The 16,470-nt window shown below is 41.4% G+C and overlaps 5 protein-coding genes across 8 annotated transcripts; 2 read left to right on the top strand and 3 right to left on the bottom strand.

Annotated features, from left to right (window-relative positions):
- Positions 1 to 1,352: 1,352 nt before the first annotated feature.
- Positions 1,353 to 2,707, bottom strand: LOC143432757 (protein-L-isoaspartate(D-aspartate) O-methyltransferase). Its single transcript, XM_076909644.1, has 5 exons — positions 2,632 to 2,707; positions 2,409 to 2,548; positions 2,070 to 2,295; positions 1,698 to 1,783; positions 1,353 to 1,627 (listed from the first exon to the last, which is right to left on the bottom strand). The coding sequence occupies exons 1-5, from the start codon at positions 2,684 to 2,686 to the stop codon at positions 1,439 to 1,441; spliced, it is 696 nt and encodes a 231-aa protein (XP_076765759.1). The 5' UTR covers positions 2,687 to 2,707; the 3' UTR covers positions 1,353 to 1,438.
- Positions 2,708 to 3,936: 1,229 nt separating this feature from the next.
- Positions 3,937 to 5,594, top strand: LOC143433067 (facilitated trehalose transporter Tret1). Its single transcript, XM_076910179.1, has 4 exons — positions 3,937 to 3,966; positions 4,125 to 4,692; positions 4,758 to 4,959; positions 5,032 to 5,594. Exons 2-4 carry the CDS (start codon positions 4,130 to 4,132, stop codon positions 5,590 to 5,592), a joined length of 1,326 nt encoding a protein of 441 aa, XP_076766294.1. The 5' UTR covers positions 3,937 to 3,966; positions 4,125 to 4,129; the 3' UTR covers positions 5,593 to 5,594.
- A 242-nt stretch (positions 5,595 to 5,836) lies between these two features.
- Positions 5,837 to 11,873, bottom strand: LOC143432964 (calmodulin-lysine N-methyltransferase-like). Of its 2 annotated transcripts, XM_076909974.1 has the most exons (7): positions 11,852 to 11,873; positions 7,199 to 7,406; positions 7,031 to 7,132; positions 6,885 to 6,959; positions 6,582 to 6,822; positions 6,165 to 6,498; positions 5,837 to 6,083 (listed from the first exon to the last, which is right to left on the bottom strand). In XM_076909974.1, coding segments are annotated over exons 1-7 (1,185 nt in total). In that variant the 5' UTR covers positions 11,854 to 11,873; the 3' UTR covers positions 5,837 to 5,860. The 2 variants fall into 2 exon arrangements, with proteins under 2 accessions (XP_076766089.1, XP_076766088.1); XM_076909973.1 differs by lacking the exons at positions 5,837 to 6,083; positions 6,165 to 6,498; positions 6,582 to 6,822; positions 6,885 to 6,959; positions 11,852 to 11,873 and adding exons at positions 9,122 to 9,293; positions 9,628 to 10,442 and having other exon boundaries at positions 7,025 to 7,132.
- A 526-nt stretch (positions 11,874 to 12,399) lies between these two features.
- Positions 12,400 to 13,521, top strand: LOC143432819 (post-GPI attachment to proteins factor 2). 2 transcript variants are annotated; one of them, XM_076909722.1, is made up of 4 exons: positions 12,400 to 12,675; positions 12,760 to 13,006; positions 13,122 to 13,280; positions 13,357 to 13,521. In XM_076909722.1, the coding sequence occupies exons 1-4, from the start codon at positions 12,466 to 12,468 to the stop codon at positions 13,482 to 13,484; spliced, it is 744 nt and encodes a 247-aa protein (XP_076765837.1). In that variant the 5' UTR covers positions 12,400 to 12,465; the 3' UTR covers positions 13,485 to 13,521. The 2 variants fall into 2 exon arrangements, with proteins under 2 accessions (XP_076765837.1, XP_076765836.1); XM_076909721.1 differs by having other exon boundaries at positions 12,401 to 12,675; positions 13,062 to 13,280.
- A 322-nt stretch (positions 13,522 to 13,843) lies between these two features.
- Positions 13,844 to 15,647, bottom strand: L2hgdh (L-2-hydroxyglutarate dehydrogenase). Of its 2 annotated transcripts, XM_076910030.1 has the most exons (6): positions 15,426 to 15,647; positions 15,100 to 15,312; positions 14,803 to 14,994; positions 14,441 to 14,712; positions 14,184 to 14,363; positions 13,845 to 14,091 (listed from the first exon to the last, which is right to left on the bottom strand). In XM_076910030.1, exons 1-6 carry the CDS (start codon positions 15,552 to 15,554, stop codon positions 13,896 to 13,898), a joined length of 1,182 nt encoding a protein of 393 aa, XP_076766145.1. In that variant the 5' UTR covers positions 15,555 to 15,647; the 3' UTR covers positions 13,845 to 13,895. The 2 variants fall into 2 exon arrangements, with proteins under 2 accessions (XP_076766146.1, XP_076766145.1); XM_076910031.1 differs by lacking the exon at positions 15,100 to 15,312 and having other exon boundaries at positions 13,844 to 14,091.
- Between the last annotated feature and the right edge of the window lie 823 nt (positions 15,648 to 16,470).

Raw genomic sequence — 16,470 nt, 5'->3', positions numbered from 1 at the left:
GAATTCCTGCTAGAAGGTCGCGAAACATCGCGCCACGCTATCTATTTTTTTTCTCATTATTTTTTCTACCTTCAGCTTCGAATGCGCGCGCGGCCGACCGCAAGATTACGTACACATTGATAAATTCGATTCGGCTAAAGACAGACAAAACCGTATTTATTACCTTTGAATCTTTCCCTCTATCCTCTGCTGTATTATGCTATAACTATACGCAACGAGTTCCGCATATATATATATATATATATATATATATATATATATATATATATATATATATATATATATATGGCATACATGGCGTACATACGACATTGCATAAAATTATACGATCTTTTAACCTTTTTTCTCAGTCGAAGGTCGTTCGACCTGTTCCGAGACGTTTTTTTTTCTTCTTTTTTTTCTCTTCTCTTTCTTTCTATAATCTTTGTGCAACTCTCCGTGCAGAGATTATCAAATGTTAAAAACTTAACCAAGCGATTACGCTTGGTATGTCGTAATGGAGAGGATTCGGCAAGAATTTTTGCTGCGTCTGTTTTTAGTAAGGTATTTTCCATTGCTCGACTCGATAAACCTCGATTTGAAAACACGAAATAAACGCCGCTGTCCGATAAAGTATTTATCGCGTGCAACCGAAATACCTAATTAAATAAATGAAATTCTAATTACCAAGTTCCTTCTTTAGGCGCGGTCATATTATCCCATTGCGTGAACAATATTTTCGCAACATTTCGAACGGCTCGACGATCATCAACTATTTTCCGTCGATCGCTGTTAACACTATCGAATATCATATTCAACTGATTATCGTTTAGTTTTTTAGTGAAATTTTCTTCAATTTTCCTACTTTTTTCCTCCCTTCTCTTATCTCCTAATTTACCGATTATCTCGTATCGAATCTTATCTTCTTCCGTGCATAATGGCGTCAAACGATTATTTCACTTGACACTAACAGCGAACGTTATTAATAAACGAATATTTCACACACACACGCACACACCTCTCTTTGTCGCATCGATTTTCTGTTTTCCTTAGGTTAGGTTCTGTCCGACGGATACTACTATCCCCGCTTTCGCGGTAATTTCAAACGAAAGGAAAATGGAATCGTTTGTTCGCGTAATGCAACTACGAAGAGAATGTTTATTCTTCAAAAGTAATTACACAAGCTCAGACCTTGTTTATCTTAATTATGTAATTGCATTGTTCGCAAATAATCTAATCTAAATTCTCTTCATTTCCTATCGAAGGAGATTTACATACATGTAGTTTTGAAGCATTTTACAGTAGAATTATCACTACTTACAGTAGTATTATCTTTTGATGAACATTAATAAAAATTAATATTATCACATTGTAATCGTCATCATCGTCAACGTCATCAATGACGATATTGTTCCAATACTGAAAGCCACCTAAGCATTTAAAATTGTACACCTATGCGCTAGTAATCGTTTAGTAATTGAGTTGCGGGATCGGTAAGAGGGACATAGGAGACTTGCATCAATTTCTTTTTCACGATGGTGCCATCGACGTTCTTGTCCACCTGTAGCAAATCTTGAAGCCTTTGGAAACCTTCTATCGTAACAACCGGACAAATTAGCCGACCACCAGGAGTTAGCTGATCTATCAACTGGAATGTACATTTGTTTGCAATTATTCTGTTTTCTTTTATTTTTTTGAAAGATAATTAATTCGCGTACCTGTTGCGGTAAAGTTTCGGCTGCCGCTCCAACATGAATCGCGTTGTAAGGGCCGTCAGCAGCATGTCCCGATCTCCCGTCTCCCACTAGGCGCATTTATAATGAGCTGTCGTTAGTCTTCGGTCTATCTTTTATGTAACGCACAGCAAAGTCACGCAGTTGGTGGACACAGTCCTGTTTGATTCTTCGTGGCAAGGTATATACCTACCCCACGTGGGTGGATCACGAGTATGTTTTACTTAAACATATCTACGTTATTTTCAAATTCTTTAACGTATGAAGTTCTCAAACGTTGCCTTTTTCTTTTTCCCGACACCAACTATTCGTGAATAGAAATTGCGAGAACGCGCCTACAGCTTTAAATTTCCTTACCTACAAATTTTACTCGTCCTTCCTTGATGAAATCAGGGCAATCCTCGCTTACGTTTTTCATTGAGATTTCTATCAGTTCTGGAATATGATCGATGCCAATTACACGACCTCGTGGACCCACCATAAACGCCATACACGCGGACAAATAACCTGACCCTGAACCAACGTCCAATGCTTTGGCCCCGTCGAATAACTGATCGGATAGTATGGACAAGGCGTACGCGTGCTGGAAAAAATATGTATCGTTACTCTAGTCCGATCGATCAAGAATAGGCGAATGATACGATAGAGTTTAACGTAGACAGTTAGATTAGCTGAAACGAGAGACGGTTTACCAACCATGTGAGGAGCACTAATCGTCACGTTGTAACCGATTCTTCTTGGTTTATCAAGATATGGATTTGATTCGTGACAATATTTCGCTCTGTCTATGGCAAGCATCGCGGCTTCCGCTCTGTCTGTCGTTAGAATACCTGCTTCTGTCACATATATTTCGCAATGAGATGGTGCGTAGCTCGCAAACGTTCAAAATTCCAAATTATGTAACAGAAGAAAGCCTTACCCTTTAGTTTATTTACCATTTCATGATTTGTAGTTCCGCTGCAATGCCATGCCATGGTCCGCGAACTTCTATTAGTGTATCCGTCTAAAGAAGAGAATATTAAATGTAAAAGAAAAAAAGGCGACGTATTCGGATAAAGGTTTACGATACAAAGAAAGCTTACACAGGGATATTGCGATCGACTACAAATGAAAAATAGTTGAAACGTATCGAATCACGATGCAAGGGAAAGTTTTGTAGCTTTAGTAAAGTAAAGCTTAAAATTGAGTTAAACGGAGAAAGCGTTCTCATGTTCGTCAAGATTGGAATAAGAAAAATCGGCAGAATTACGATGGAATATGTGGGGAGAAAGAGATGCATATTTCGATAAAATAGTGTAGCATTTCTGTGTAAAAATAGACATTATCGATAGTCTTGAGAGTGTATCTCTAACGTTGAACGCACAGCATACGTTCGCTCGAACAATTTGATTAATTATAAAATTGAAGAAGAACAACGTTACTGTTTGTTCGTAAACCATGTACCATGTACGAATAGTGTAGTGTTGTTGAGAGAATTAGGTTAGGTTATTAGTAGGTTAAGTACCTGTTTGGCTGTGAATCTAACCGAAGCGGATAAATATCGTAGGTATGCCTGGCATTAGTTCTGTCGTTAGTGCGTGTAGTGTGAATCCCGCTTTAGGGGTGAGAAAAGTGGTGAAACCGCTCGCACAGCGTTACCGACCGACTAGTGGCGCCATCCGTTGACGGTATACTGGAACTAATTCCTCCGAGTAGTTTCAGCACTTTCCGCAGCGATGGCGCTAGCGTAGCAGCAGTGGCGCCCACGGGTTCTAGAGTATGGTCTTTCTTATCTCTCCTCGCTCGTACACCTCTAAAGCGGGAAATATAGGATAAATTGGAATAAAGCTATTGAACTTTGTGACAGTAAAAGCGTTATCGTAACATCGTACTGCTGTCACATGACGATTTAAAGTTAGCGAGTACATAAAAGCGCATAAATTAATCTAAAGAGATACGGTTTGAAATTGTCGGTAGACTGTTACAAGATCATAAATAATCGTTGAACTAAGAATGTTTAATTACGTTGAAACGAGTTCGTTTCAGATATGATGGAAGATGGAAGATGACGATGGAAGATTGAGAAGAAGGAGAGTTAAGCGAGGGAGAAGATAAGAAAGAATCATATCTGGCGATCTGATCGGTATAAATTGAGAATGAACAGGGATCGAACGATTGTCAGTAGGAGGGAAGATCGTGTTCGGTGCGCAGGAATCTACAGAATTGGGAACGATGGGAGAGGGAAAGTTTCGGCAGATTCTGGTCGCGTTAATCGGTAATTATCATTAATCGGTATTGTTTCGTTAGTTATGGTACTTCTAATGAAATATAATTGGCAGTTAACTTTGATAGAAGTCGATCGAAGCGTCGTCTCGTAAGCCCGAAGGAGCACGTACGAGCACAGGTATGAATTGAGTTGTGATTTTATTCAAGCGAACATGTCGACACTGTCGTTCGGTACGATGATAAGCTGGCCATCCTCGATGATACCGCAACTACAAAGTGAAACACCTCCGGTTGGCAACGAGCCGATGACGGACGAGGCGGTATCGTGGTTGACCGGGATGATGTGCCTGACGGCCGCCCTAGCAAGCTTGGCAGTCGGTGTGCTGGCGAACAGATTCGGATGCAAGGTGACCGGATGCCTGATGGGTTTCCCTCTTTGCGCCTGTTGGTTCTTTACCATGTTCGCGACAGAGCACGCGCATCTGTTTGTCGCGCGTTTCTTCGCGGGTGTGTCCGGCGGGATGGCATTGTTCTTGGTGCCGCTGTACGTCTCCGAAATCGCGAGCGACGGGGTACGCGGCATGTTGGGAAGCTTCCTGGGATTCCTATTGAACGGTGGTATTCTCCTCGGGTATATATTCGGTGCCCTACTCTCGTATCGCGTCTACTCGATCGTCGCGCTCCTCTTCTCGGTCCTCTACATCCTATTATTCCTCTCCCTGCCGGAATCGCCAGTCTATCTAACGCGACGTAATCGGCTTAACGAGGCAGCTAGGTAAGCGAGTGGAATTTCTTCGACATTATCCCCGACCTCTACTCTGCTCCTGCTCTCTGTCTCAGATCCCTATCGTGGCTAAGAGGCGACGACAAGCCGGCGGTAGAGCGAGAATGGTTGCGACTGCAGGCTGAAGTGAGAAAGGAGAACGTTCCGGAGCGAGCCGTCAAGCTGTCGGATCTGTTTCGAGACCGAGCCACGATCAAGGGGTTGTTCATTACGCTCGGACTATTCGGTGGTCAACAGCTCGCCGGAATAACTGCTGTGGTATAGAAAGAGAAGGAAACGTTATTCCCTGAAGAAAGAATAGAGAATAAAGAAACGATATTTCTTTTCCAGCTAAGCTACACGGGGACGATATTCAAGATGTCGGGAAGTTCGTTATCACCGGACAGCTCGGCGATAATCGTAGGCCTGATTCAAGTGTTCGGTTCGTGTTTATCAACTGGATTTGTGGAAAGAGCCGGTAGAAGGCCATTACTTTTGATATCCTGCTTAGGGGCGACCATCTGCCATTACGTGCTCGGAGTATTTTGCTATCTGCAAACGCTTCGATACGACGTTAGCCGATTCGGTTGGATCTCGATCGTAGCCTTGTCCATTTTTATGATAAGTTACGGGTTAGGCTTAGGCCCAGGGCCGTACATAATCTGCTCGGAGATCGTAAGGAGAGACGTCTCGAATCTGGTGACGACGATCGCGATGTGTTTCGTTTGGTGCGCAGCATTCGTGGTCGTTAAATTATTCCCGGGCACGATCGCTTTGTTAGGTACGCACGGTTCTTTCTTCCTGTTGGGTACCTTTTGTACGATTATATTCGCATTTGTTTTCACGTTTGTCCCGGAAACGAAGGGTTTACCCCGGCAAGCAATTCTCGATCAACTGAACGGACTGCGTTAAAAACGTAAACACTGATCGCACAACATGCAAAAATTAGATGAACACCGAATGCGTTACTTTTTACCATATGACATTTAATAATAAAGATATAGACATTTCTCTTTTTTCTTTTTCACGTCAATGTTGTTGCGTCAATCCTCGTTGCAACACGTTTTAAATAATATCGAACGAGCAACGTAACGCTTAAAGTGTGGAACTCTCGACTACTCGATACTCTCTACGTATCCTCTACGTAGCCGTACGTAGCCCGTTACGTAGTCATCAGTCATCAGTCATCCGTTATCCGTTTCCGTACACTCTTTTCGCCAATTTTCCGTTTTTTAAACGTAGTCGGTTGTTCATCTTCGTCGCTGCCGCCCATGTCCAGTCGCGTAATCATTTTCTCCTTGAACGTCTTCTGCAAAAGGGACGGCGGCGGTTCGGCTTTCTCGAACACAGGCAGTTGTAGCTGTTTTTGCTGCGGCAATTGTAAATCCACCGATCTCGCTTCGCTGAAATGAAACAAAATTCGATATTCGAGAACACGGTTACGTGTTACGTTTTTCGAACGAAACGACTGAAACGACGGTTACGTTTTTCGAACAGTTTGCCAGGGCCCGTACGGATGGGATGTTAACGGAATGCTGTAATCCTTTCTGTACGAAACCTCGGTGCGGTCATCGGTTACGATTTCTGCTTTCTCGTCGGATCTCGAATCTGACGATTGCGCGTTACTTATCCTCCGAAATCCCTTCAACTTTTCTCTCTCGGCATTGGCCCTTTTCTCTTCGCGAATCTCCGCATTTGCGATCGCGTCTTCGTTCTCCAACTGCTTTAGTAATTCCTCTTGAATAGCCTGCTCCTTTGCCTCTTCTTCTTGTTCCGCGAACGTCATGTATCCTTCCTCTGGTGGATTCCAAACGGACTCTATCGCGTGGGACGCGTGTATCGAACGATCTATTACGTTACGTTGGATACGAGAAGAAAGTCAAGTGCAAATATATACCCACCGTTCGTCTCGATATGCCAATAGTAGGTGTACCCTTCGGGACTAACAGCTTCGTACCAAAGTTTTCGTACAGGCTTCGACGGACGTTCGTCTTCAAAAGTTTTCCTCCCCTTCCCTTTTCCTTTCCCCGACTTATTCTTTCCTTGCGTTTTGTTCTCATGTTTTTGCTGGAACCTTGCCTGCTGCGACGTTGTACCGTTTCTCGGTTGATTCGGATCGCACGGATCGATTTCTTGAGATAACTGACGAAAACACAACTAAATGATCCTTACTCCTTCTCTCGAGGGATCTCTCTCCTTCTCACCTGTTTACTCAGTTCCCCCCCTTTGAATCTGGCCGCTGCTTCCGGGGTGGCTGCCACTAGACCATTCGAGTTTAACTTCTGCAACGGACGATTATATTTTTCTTCCTTTATTCTTATATTATTTCCCAACTATTGTACCTACTCACGTCTTTCGTTTCTAGTCGCGTTATTTTATTTTTAATTATCCGCTCGGCAGTCATGTCTCTCGTGTTGTTTTCCACATCTTTCAGGTAAGCGGCCATGGCTGCCTAATTAGAGAGATCAGAGAATAGAAAGAAACGAAAGGAGCAAGAATATGTACGTTCTCCACTTACGTTCTCCATTCTTTTGATATCGTCTTCGATTTTTTTGTTCTGCTTCGCTTGTTTCGCGCTGTTCTTATGTATCTCTTTGAGCCGTTTACTAACATTTTCCTTGTGTTTCTTGCCGCCCTCGTGAAAATCGATGCTGGGTTTGTTATCAGCGATCCAGCACTTGCAGAAATCACAAAATTTACGACCCTGCGATTTCCAGTAGTCGGCCCTAAAACATCAAGTGATTAGTACTTAACTATATTATAATATTATTACATATAATATAGTCGATATAGCGCGATCTTAGCATCGATAATAGAGCATGTATCGTCGTCGACAATAGTAGTAACGACGTCGTTCTATAAATAACTAGGAAAGAGATTGTTGTTAGCCTAACAACATTTGGCTGGTCTAATGGTACGACGCGAGCCAAATGGCACTCTCCATATCCTTCTATTAGGTGCATCCCAAGGCTGACGCGGTTATTATTTATTGTCCGCTGTATTCGATAGGTATATTTTTAACGACAGTGTTACCGTTTCGTTGGTAAGAAAAATGTTCGTTTGTTGAACGCCCGTTTGGTCCCGCCCGTTTGCGTTTGCCAACATCAATGGATATTTTCGTGTTTGCTTGCTTCTTGGCACGCGTGTTCGATCGAGATACGCGTTTATATCCAATCCGGGTGGTGGAATCTTTTTCGAGAATAGGCGAATACCTTTTTCACAACCATCCGAATGGAGAAGGGAACGGAAACTAAACGTTATACTACCGATTCAGTCGGAATAATAGTCTATACGAGTATAATTTCAATCGTTTCCAAGTTTAAACTCCCCTGTTGGTAGGCGTAGACGACTCGGGTGAAACACGAACCGAACACGGAACGATTGATCTCCGCGAAACAATAATCGACGCTATTTTCATTGAGAGCTAGCTTTAGTTATTTCTGGCAAATATTTCGACATCTCGTTTATACGACGTTATTCAAACGGTTCGATGTCGATGTTACCCATCCGTCTTCGTCGCACGTCTTTTCCCAATCACCGAAAAAACCAACCGAAACAGGTGTATAAGTAAAAATATTTTATTATCTTCAATATTGTCTTACATATGCCTGGAACTCCCACTCTCTCCTGCAGACGAGAGATGTGCAATCTTCTCCGTTCATAGTTATGATAGTAGTAAGTATAATAATAATAATAATAATAATAATAATAATAATAATAATAATGGAAATTTGGTAGGTTTGACTAGACTTAACTAAATTGGTCCTTTGAGGTAACCGCTGGGACTGCGGCGCAATTCGATCTCTCCTAGCGAGAATTGTGAAACGTTCCAAAAAAGGAGAAAACGAACAAACAACTTTCAAGATAAACGGATAAATAAATAAAAAATGAAGTATGCGCGTCTTTTTTTGTTCAAGGCGTGGTTTTGGACCGTACGATGTCGTATCGTGTATTTGGTATTCGTATTCGAAAAAATCACAGCGATCGTTGGCATCGATTTCCATCTAAGAAGATATGCAATCACCATCAATTCAATCGCGATTACCATTTTCCAATTCTATCAGTCTAACGTCAGGTACTTGAAATACTATCGTTCACGAGTCATCCGTACGATAACGATACGATACGATAATAGAGTTGCACGCAACAATCGGATACGAGATGATTCGTCGTTGTTCGTCTACGTTAAAAGTAAAAGAAACTTTAAAAGTAAAGTCTGGTTCGTGATCGTTGAACGGTGGCCGGACGATTCATCCGGGCGAGGTTTTCTTCTGCTTGGTCAGCTCTAAAAGGATCGGATAATGAAGATCGGCAGAATACTCCTGGCTATGCTCCAGCAACTGGAGATGTTTCGACCAAACGATGGGATCGTAACGGTCTATCCGTCGTGCGATGAAACCACGTTTCACCGCGGCTTCGGTGAACTTTTCGAAAGTCGAACCTCGCCTAGGTGCCATCACCAAAGCGAGACCGTCGTTAGTTAGCCAGCCGTAGATCGTTTCCACCAAGTCCGATCGGGCTTCGTCGAAGAAGAGACAGTCCGCGCACAGGATCACGTCGTACAGTTTATCCGGAAATTTCGCAAGATCCTTGGTTTGGCCACCGGTCCAGCTCTAAGCGGTAAAAGTTTCATTCAGAAATTCCGTTGCTTTCGTTCTCGTCTACGGTATCTCGTATATAGGCATTCGAAACGGAACGAAACGGAACGAAACGGAACGGAACGGAACGGAACGGAACGGCACGGCTCACGTCAATTTAGGAGTATATACGTAATAGATATATATTAGGAAAAAAATATGTGTATAGGAAAAAAAAGCGCACGAACCGTTCCAGTCCGTTCTAGTCCGGTTGCTCGCCCCTATCCACCGGGGCTACCTACTGGCTACACGTGACAAGTACGCAACGCGGTAACAGAGACACGCGACTGGCGTCAGAAGTGGAATTCACCTTGACTCGAAGGCCGTTCAGGTGCGGGTGTACGAACGCCCTGACCAATCTGGCTGCTCTAATCGCCCTGGCCGCTTTGGCCCACTGAACGACGCCGCACTCCACTAAATCGGACATGCCATTTCTATCTACCACCCGCCGTACGTTGTTCACGCTGGTCACGTTGCCGTCCGTCAATACGACTTCCTTCGGCTCGCAATACTTGGCAGCGATTACACCTGCCAAGCAGCTCATACCGCCGCCGAGTTCGAGGATCCTTCTATTTCGGCACAGCTGCCGGTTCTTCAGCAAATAGTAAGCCAAACACTCCTCCGACGGCCAAACGCATATGTTCCCGGTGTTGTTGAAACCGATCAATTCGTTTGCCGTGAAACTTTTCTTCACTCGACGGATTTCCACGGTATATAGCTTGTTCTCCAAGACGGTTGAATATTCGTACCAACTCGCGGCATCCGGATCCACCACGGTGGCATTCTCCGACCGACCGATCCTCAACAGCTCGAAACTAGTGAAACGGCGAACCGAAATCTCATCCTCCGTCTCCGTCTCCATAGAAATCGGTTCCTGCAACGCTTTAGCAAGGATACGCCATCGTCGCTGCGCGATTGTTCTCTTCCTCCCAATCTTCTCCGCGTGAACATCTCTCGAGCCGTGATACTCTTCTCCTTCGACATTTTCCCTTCTTTCCCCCAGTTCCATCGAGCGTGAGTTTTTCGCGCTACGAAAGAACACGAGAACGATCAACACCGGGACCTAACGACGATTCGCTGCATCGCGTTCGAGATCTTCCGAGGAAGATCTCTGTCACCAGCTTCTCTTTTTCCTCTGTCCACGAACCGACTAAAAGCGCGAAGCCAACTTCTAACTCGCGCCACGCGGATACCAATCCGAGCGTTCACCGAGTTTCTTTCACGCCTGCGCGCATCCTTCTCACCCTGCGATCCAACTTTTCCCTCTCCTCTCTCCTTTTTTTCTTCTATTATTTTTTCTACACCCCTCTACCTCGCCGCGCTGGCTTAACCATTTCTTTTTCTTCCTCTTCCTCTTCCTCTTCCTCTTCCTCTTCCTCTTCTTCTTCTTCTTCTTCTTCTTCTTCTACTTCTCCTTTCGATAGAGAATATCGAGCTTGAAAACTGATCAATACATATAATCGGTTCTCCTGTGACCGATCCAATTTACCTTAAACGACAAGACAACGTCTTTAACGGTATTGTCACGTACAAAATATACAACACGGTTGTACCAGGTTGTCACGGTTATACGATTCCTATCCTATAGTTCTAGTTATCCTAAAAATTGTATACCTGTTGCGTTTTTATGGAATTGCAGTGGGCTGAATAAAACGTTCATAAAACGTTTCATTTCATATTGTTTGACACGGATAAAAGTTGGTAACAACGATACTTGTGATTTCATTCGAGCGCAAACTCGATAGCCTCAGCTTGCCAGGACGAATATAGATTCTCTCGTTACCCTAGGAAAATGTAAACTACACGGTATCACGCGATGCAGTTTTTCTTTACATTCGTCATTTATTTTATGCGAGAAAATAAAGATGGGATGACAGAAATTTGTCGAGAAGATCTAAAAGATCGTCGTATTACGAGAGATAATATCTGATTCGAATCGAGAAGATTGCCAATAGAACTGGCAACTGTTACAACGACGCCGTGGAGGGTGGTGGTACTTAATACACGATGGAATTGGTTTCGCGCTTGCCATTCAGTGCAATACGGTGGATATTGCGGTCCTGCTGGCAAGCCGTCTCGACGCATTGCGTCTTTACATGATCGAACCTAAAATCTCTACCATCATTCTGTTATCGAATTCGATCGAAAAGTTAAGCAAAAAACCGAGTTTCGTTTCGTTTCATACTTTCTTTTCTTATCCAATGTTCCCGTGTTCGGTGCACCGGTTTTTTCAGGCACAATATTAAGAGCATAATTTTACGAGGGTGTACAACTTTTGAGATAAACTCTGAAGCAAAATAAATATGGATTAACGATCATTTTGTTTTCATGAAACGTACCTTATGAATACTATACATATAAGTGAGCGTGAGAAAGAGCGAGGGAGCGAAAGATCGGGAGTAAATACGAACCTTATTACGATATACTCTCACTTGCACAGGCAACTAAAACTAATGCTCTCTCTACTAATAGAATTACATAAATATGTGGATCGTAGCACGTCAGCGTTGCGTACAAAAAATGAAAGTACTTACATACTTTTAGAGCGTAAAGAAGAATTCCCGAGTCTTCCCTGGATTGGTTCAAAATCTAACCTCAAAGATCGCCAAATTTTCACCTGAAACGTTTATACACTCGTATACCGATCACATTGCACGTCTTTGCAACTAACTTTTAGATACGCTTTATAATATTTACACGACCACTTTCTCTCTTCTTTCTATGCGAACGTAAACAATTTAATTATACGAGAATAAACACGGGATACTAACACAATGAATTTGTACGCAAATGATCGACCAGCTGCGCCATCTGACAACGGAAGAGTGAAGTACTTTGTTCGCGCGTATGTTTCTTGTGTCGCGCGTTGCGTCGCTGTATGTTCAGAAATGGTGCGCGGTACGCAACACGCAAGTCAATTGACTTCACCGTAATAGAGTGTAGATGTTCTCTTCCGAATATTTGCTGTGAAATATGTTTATGAAAAAAGTTGCAAAGTGGTTTGACGTATCGAATTGTTCGAGTCAGTATCAGATTGTTGGCACGTAACATTAAAATGAACGCAATCAGGGAAGAAAATAACGCGGGTTACGTATAATCCTTAGCCAATTATAAGAGTATCAGCAATCGTTTGCGATGACGTAAATTAATGGATTTAGAATATATCACAATGAACAAGTCTAGAATTGGCTCAGAATATCTTCCATTAGTGGAAGACGACACGTCGAGAATGCGGTTAATTTTGTCTTTTGCCAAACTGGCATGGTTTACCGTGTCTTTACCGTTTTTAGCATTTATATTTTGTATCGTTTGGTCTGTACTGTATAATTTTAAGCACTCTACTTCTACTCATTGCAAGGTATTTACTCTTGATTATTTTTCATTACACACGTGTCCATACGCGTGACGTATATCTCTGTAAACGGTAACTGTTATACGTTAGGTCTACAATTTTTTACCATCCGTTTCTGCTGCGATCGGGCATTACAGGCCGCAAAAAGATGTTTGGAAAACCGCGATAGCGATGCAAGCTCTGATCAGAATTTTAGTATTAATTATGTATCGCCGTTATTATAAAGAACATATCTATAAGTGGGCGCAAAGCATTTGTAACGTCGCAACGATTACTTATGCCATTGAAAACATATCTCTAGTAACGTTAAGTTTTTGGACCTCCGACGAGAACTATGGTATGCATTTGGATTGGAAATAGTTTAAACGAAAAATAACATGTACCTGTTTTAGCATTCCACAAATTGTCTTTTATAATATTTCTGATAACATCTGTTGTTCATATGCTCCTAGCATATTTTATCATGAGAAACTGCCGTAACAATCACACTAAGGAATCCTCCGAAGCTATTTCCTTAAGATGGAAAAGAAGATACACAATGTCAAATTTATTATGTATAATATTTGCCACCTATTTCTTTTACAGGCATAATGAATATTGCGAGCCTTTAGGTGAGTTTATTATATTTCAGTAGAGATAAAAAACTAGGTATTGGTATTTATAAGGTACAATCATGTTTAATTACAGTTTACTCTATGTTTGCGCTAAGCGAATATGGAGTTGTACTTTCAAATATGGGGTTCCATTCGACTGCTGCTTGGGATTTTTCAAATTCGCGTCTGATGATATCAGAAACAGGGTTCAGAATAATTTAACGCATTTCGGTACATTGTTAGTCTTGTTATTTTTCATTTATTCAAATGTAACATCTACCATATCGATGTCACGGTGGTAAGAAGTGAAAGCAAAGTAGCTTGTTAACTAAGGTAATGTTTCCGATGCAATCATGTTTGTGCAAGTGCAATACATAAATAATATATATAAAGGAAAGAGAAGAGAAAAGTTGGAGAAAGTGTACACGTAAAGTTTGAATAATGAGTATTAGACAATACTAGCAAGAAACGGTAAGTTTTATGCGCGAAAAGTACAGAATATATTTTACTACATATTATCACAACTACACCAGTTGTCATGAGTATACTAGAAACTGCAAGTGTAACCTTTCACTGTTACAATTTTACAATATTTTCACGCATTATCGTTTCTCGACAAAATTGTTTCGGTTGTTAGAGCTTGAAATCAGTTTCCAATTTATCGGCAATAAATTTAGCGATTGACATGCTGCTAGTTGCGGCAGGGGACGGAGCGTTCCGACAATGTATCACCCTCCCACCAATTTTACCTTTTCCTCCGTCGAAAACAAAATCATCTACTAAATTACCATCGTTGTCCATTGCCTGTGCTCTGACACCCGCTGGTCCTCTGTGCGATTAAACATGGAAATAGATAGAAATAGATGAAAGGAGATATCGATACGGTGTAAGATGCGAGGCAGAAACTGTGTTTGTGTTCACCTTTTTATATCTCCGAGTGATACCTCGGGAATAAATTTTTGCAAATCTCTCACTGCGAGCGGATAAAAAATTGATTTAATCATTTCCTTACATCCCGGGAAAAAATATCGGAAACAAAGCTTATACAGGCCTGGAAATTTTGCCATTTCTATGCAGTCTTTTATGTTTATATCGAGCCACCTGAGAATAGACAATATAATTAATTGTTACATGCTAAATTGTTGCATGTGAGAAAGATTCAAAAGGTACTCGTGTACCGGTATCCCTCTCTGGCAAATGCTAACACGGCGTTTGGGCCAAGCCATATTTCCCCATTCATTCTAGGCGTAAAATGAACGCCTAAAAACGGGAATCTCGGATCTGGTACCGGATATATATTGGTGGTGCATAAATGTTTTTTACTGTCGCTCAGTAGCAAGTATTCGCCCCGAAATGGAACGATGCGTGGACTAAGGTCGCATCCTGTCATTACTGCCAGGCGGTCTGAGTGTAAACCGGCACAAGTTAACACGTATTTTGTTGGTATACACTGTGATGTGAAAACACGATACAAATGTTGCAAGAAGCAAAATTTTTTAAATGTACCATCGAAACGTACGATAAATTTTATTGAACGTACTCTATCTTTCGAGTGCACCGAAATTGGTGCCAGTTCTTCTTTCTGCCTGGATTCTGTCATCTCTGAGAAACCGGTAACTTCGTAATTTAGAAATATTTGTCCTCCCATTTTTTTAAACTCTTCTGCAAAATGTTTACAAACAAGTGCCCAGTCGACTATCCCCGTCCATGGCGACCACAATGCCCTTTCACCCTGTGCGATTCATACGTGGAATTTTAATTAGTACAGTTTTTGAAGCTAGTAACAATTTTGTTTTTCTCCAACGATTTTAGAAAGAAACAAAAATGTTTAATATACTTGACATTTAGCTTCGTATTTTGATATACAGTCTTTCTCAACCAACTGGAGATCCGGCACATTGTTTTTAATCCCCCTACCGTATAAATCATCCAACCTTTTAACTTGTTCTTTATTCTGAGCCACTATCAGTTTTCCAACTTTTTTATGGGGTATATCGTGTTTACAGAAATATTCGTAACTCAGTTTTAAACCTTCTACGCATAGTTTTGCCTGCAATCATTTCCTGCCGGATCAAAAATCTCTTAACGAAGCGTTATTCTATCATTCAATTAAAAATGCTGCGTTAAGGTATTGTACAAGCGCAATTGTTGTTGTTTATTTACTTTCATACTGCCAGGTTTGTAATAAATGCCAGCATGTACTACGCCGCTGTTGTGCCCAGTTTGATGCTTTGCCAGAGCGTTTTCCTTCTCAACGATCGCCATTTTTAAATTTGGATGTCTTACCATCATTTCTCGAGCTGTGGCACATCCAACGATACCACCTCCAACGATAACTAAATCGAATGTCCCGCATGAGTCTGTGCTGAAAGTAGTCGAAAGTGCGACTTTCTGTCTGATTTGTACAGTTGAAAAATTATCGCGAAACATTAAATTAAATTTAGGTACAAAAATATTAGGTTGTGCGATGCGTAATGTTCCGTATAGATCGATGAATCGACTAACCTGGAAGTGGTGGATCCGTAACAACGTGCATGATGAAAAACTTGTAACCAGATTCTTTTTGTCAAGAGCGCGCACATGTTTCCTGCTATGTAAGTGTACTCTTACTGCGATCGGATATATTAAATTTCTCTAAAAGGGCAGAAAAAGATACGGTGTTTATTAGAATATCTACCAGAGTAACTTATAATCGATTTTTCAATTAGCAATAAAGAGTTATCATCGATTGCGTAACCGACTTTGTCTGGTACACGTGTTAACGCAACATGCATACGAATTGACAATGACCGTTTAAATGTTGACATTCCATGTTATTTAACTTTTTATCGAAGCATATATATATATATATATATATATATATATATATATATATATATATATATTACTAAAGAAGTTAGTTTTTAAAACGCATCAATTAATTTTGTCAGCACGATCTGTATTACCATGCTTTAGATGATATCGTACGCGTTATAAAAGGCACGAGCATTAGTCAACGACAAGGAGAGAATAAGTGAATAAAAGAGGTAAATTACAATTTATCTATCTTACCTGTAAAGCTTTCTGAAAAATATCATCGTGCGTGATATTTTATTTAATCTAACGTTTACTCGTACATTTTTTTCTTATTCAGAAATACATATACATATGTGGCTGCCGTGTCGTAAATGTTCAATGTCTGCTTGAAGTCGCTTGATAAAGTCGTATT

Source organism: Xylocopa sonorina, chromosome 2, assembly GCF_050948175.1.
Source record: "Xylocopa sonorina isolate GNS202 chromosome 2, iyXylSono1_principal, whole genome shotgun sequence".
NCBI lineage: Eukaryota > Metazoa > Arthropoda > Insecta > Hymenoptera > Apidae > Xylocopa > Xylocopa sonorina.
This window is presented reverse-complemented; position numbering and strand designations above follow the sequence as displayed.

Excerpts from the sequence above, each read along its gene's own strand:
- LOC143432757 (XM_076909644.1), bottom strand. The coding sequence starts at position 2,686 with ATGGCATGGCATTGCAGCGGAACTACAAATCATGAAATGGTAAATAAA. Across the intron at positions 1,784-2,069 it reads AGGACGAGTAAAATTTGTAG|TGGGAGACGGGAGATCGGGA; the intron begins GTAAGGAAATTT and ends AAATGCGCCTAG. Across the intron at positions 1,628-1,697 it reads CCGAAACTTTACCGCAACAG|TTGATAGATCAGCTAACTCC; the intron begins GTACGCGAATTA and ends TGTACATTCCAG.
- LOC143433067 (XM_076910179.1), top strand. The coding sequence starts at position 4,130 with ATGTCGACACTGTCGTTCGGTACGATGATAAGCTGGCCATCCTCGATG. Across the intron at positions 4,693-4,757 it reads CGGCTTAACGAGGCAGCTAG|ATCCCTATCGTGGCTAAGAG; the intron begins GTAAGCGAGTGG and ends TCTCTGTCTCAG. Across the intron at positions 4,960-5,031 it reads TCGCCGGAATAACTGCTGTG|CTAAGCTACACGGGGACGAT; the intron begins GTATAGAAAGAG and ends TTTCTTTTCCAG.
- LOC143432964 (XM_076909974.1), bottom strand. Across the intron at positions 7,133-7,198 it reads ATATCAAAAGAATGGAGAAC|GCAGCCATGGCCGCTTACCT; the intron begins GTAAGTGGAGAA and ends CTCTCTAATTAG. Across the intron at positions 6,823-6,884 it reads GGGGGGAACTGAGTAAACAG|TTATCTCAAGAAATCGATCC; the intron begins GTGAGAAGGAGA and ends TGTTTTCGTCAG.
- LOC143432819 (XM_076909721.1), top strand. The coding sequence starts at position 12,466 with ATGGATTTAGAATATATCACAATGAACAAGTCTAGAATTGGCTCAGAA. Across the intron at positions 12,676-12,759 it reads CTACTTCTACTCATTGCAAG|GTCTACAATTTTTTACCATC; the intron begins GTATTTACTCTT and ends GTTATACGTTAG. Across the intron at positions 13,007-13,061 it reads GACCTCCGACGAGAACTATG|CATTCCACAAATTGTCTTTT; the intron begins GTATGCATTTGG and ends TACCTGTTTTAG.
- L2hgdh (XM_076910030.1), bottom strand. The coding sequence starts at position 15,554 with ATGATGGTAAGACATCCAAATTTAAAAATGGCGATCGTTGAGAAGGAA. Across the intron at positions 14,995-15,099 it reads AATACGAAGCTAAATGTCAA|GGTGAAAGGGCATTGTGGTC; the intron begins GTATATTAAACA and ends TGAATCGCACAG. Across the intron at positions 14,364-14,440 it reads TTTGCCAGAGAGGGATACCG|GTGGCTCGATATAAACATAA; the intron begins GTACACGAGTAC and ends GTCTATTCTCAG.